Below are 1,164 nucleotides of genomic sequence, written 5' to 3' on the forward strand. Positions count from 1 at the left end.
GTGAACCAGATGCTGAAGAAGATGGCCGACATCCAGGAGAGCATCGACAGGATTGTTCACCGCACCTAAAAAAAGCAAACAAAAAAACAACTGTGTGTGTGAGAGTTTGTCTCAGAGAAACACTGTGATTCTCCAGCCGCCTCTTCCTGTTGGATCTGTTTCATCTCCTTCAACAGCATCACACAGAATGGACCCTGAACGGACATCCTGTAAAAAGATATATGATCGCCATACACTTCTGTTCGTGCTCACATATGACTCTGGACGAAGTGACTTGTTGATGGACCAAAAGTTTTGTTTCCTATCTTTACCTTCCATCATTCAAAGTGCTGCACTGTTTTACTGTTGTGTGTTACAGGGTGTTGGTGTGGTCGTCCTCTGACGGGATGAAGGTTCCTCTCTGATCATAGCTGCAAAAACAGCAAACAAACAAACAATTTAGTTGTAAAAACATGACGATGCAATGTGGAAATTATGATTAAAATGATTTAACTTTGATTCTAAAGCTGCGTTCAGACTGAACGTGGAGTAAATGTCCGAGATGCAGCGATATGGATCCACACAAAGTCGATGCAAAGACGAGCGTGGATGCAAAAACATTCAGCCGGAGGTGCAACCACTCCAAGTTGAAAATGTTTCCACTAGTGTTGTTTGATAAAAACCGTAAAAGAATATTCTAGCGTTAAAATTCATATGAGTCTAAAATCAGCTTTGTGTTTAGTCTGAGTGACGGCTTTTGTTTTACATCAATCCAGGAACATCGATGCTAACGTAAGCGAATGACAAACGTAAACAATAACATTAGCATAAATTGTGAGCATGCAAAATTTTCTATTCTGTTCTTTTTAACATGCTAACTTTAGCTAATATTAGCAAGATGAAACCTCTGGCCGAACATCTGCCTGGTTTCTCGGTACAAGTCTGGCCCATATATACTTCAACATCTGGGCAGATTCCGGCTGTAATCCTCTGGTGTTCCCAGAAGATTGTCTGTGTGTGCGCCAGAATTGGTTCAGATGTTGAAGTAGCATCTGACCATTACGCCATATATGGGCCAGCCTCGGGCCATGGAACCGTGCCTATACTGGGCCAGAAGAAAACACAACCATGTGGCCCGTAAAATGTGCCAGGTTTATTTTGCTATCTCCAATGCTAACTTAGTAA

General features: G+C 41.9%; 1 protein-coding gene across 1 annotated transcript in view; it reads left to right on the forward strand.

Annotated features, from left to right (window-relative positions):
* Positions 1–648, forward strand: part of LOC111649037 (COMM domain-containing protein 1-like) — a 6,964-nt gene extending 6,316 nt beyond the window's left edge. Inside the window, exon 2 of the mRNA XM_087171836.1 lies at positions 1–648. Coding sequence (XP_087027962.1) covers positions 1–69 — 69 coding nt within the window. The 3' untranslated portion in view covers positions 70–648.
* The last annotated feature ends 516 nt before the right edge of the window (positions 649–1,164 follow it).

The sequence above is a fragment of the Seriola lalandi genome, unplaced genomic scaffold (assembly GCF_002814215.2).
Source record: "Seriola lalandi dorsalis isolate HSWRI2012SDOR001 ecotype SW California unplaced genomic scaffold, Sedor1 jcf7180002049880, whole genome shotgun sequence".
In the NCBI taxonomy this organism is placed as follows: Eukaryota; Metazoa; Chordata; class Actinopteri; order Carangiformes; family Carangidae; genus Seriola; species Seriola lalandi.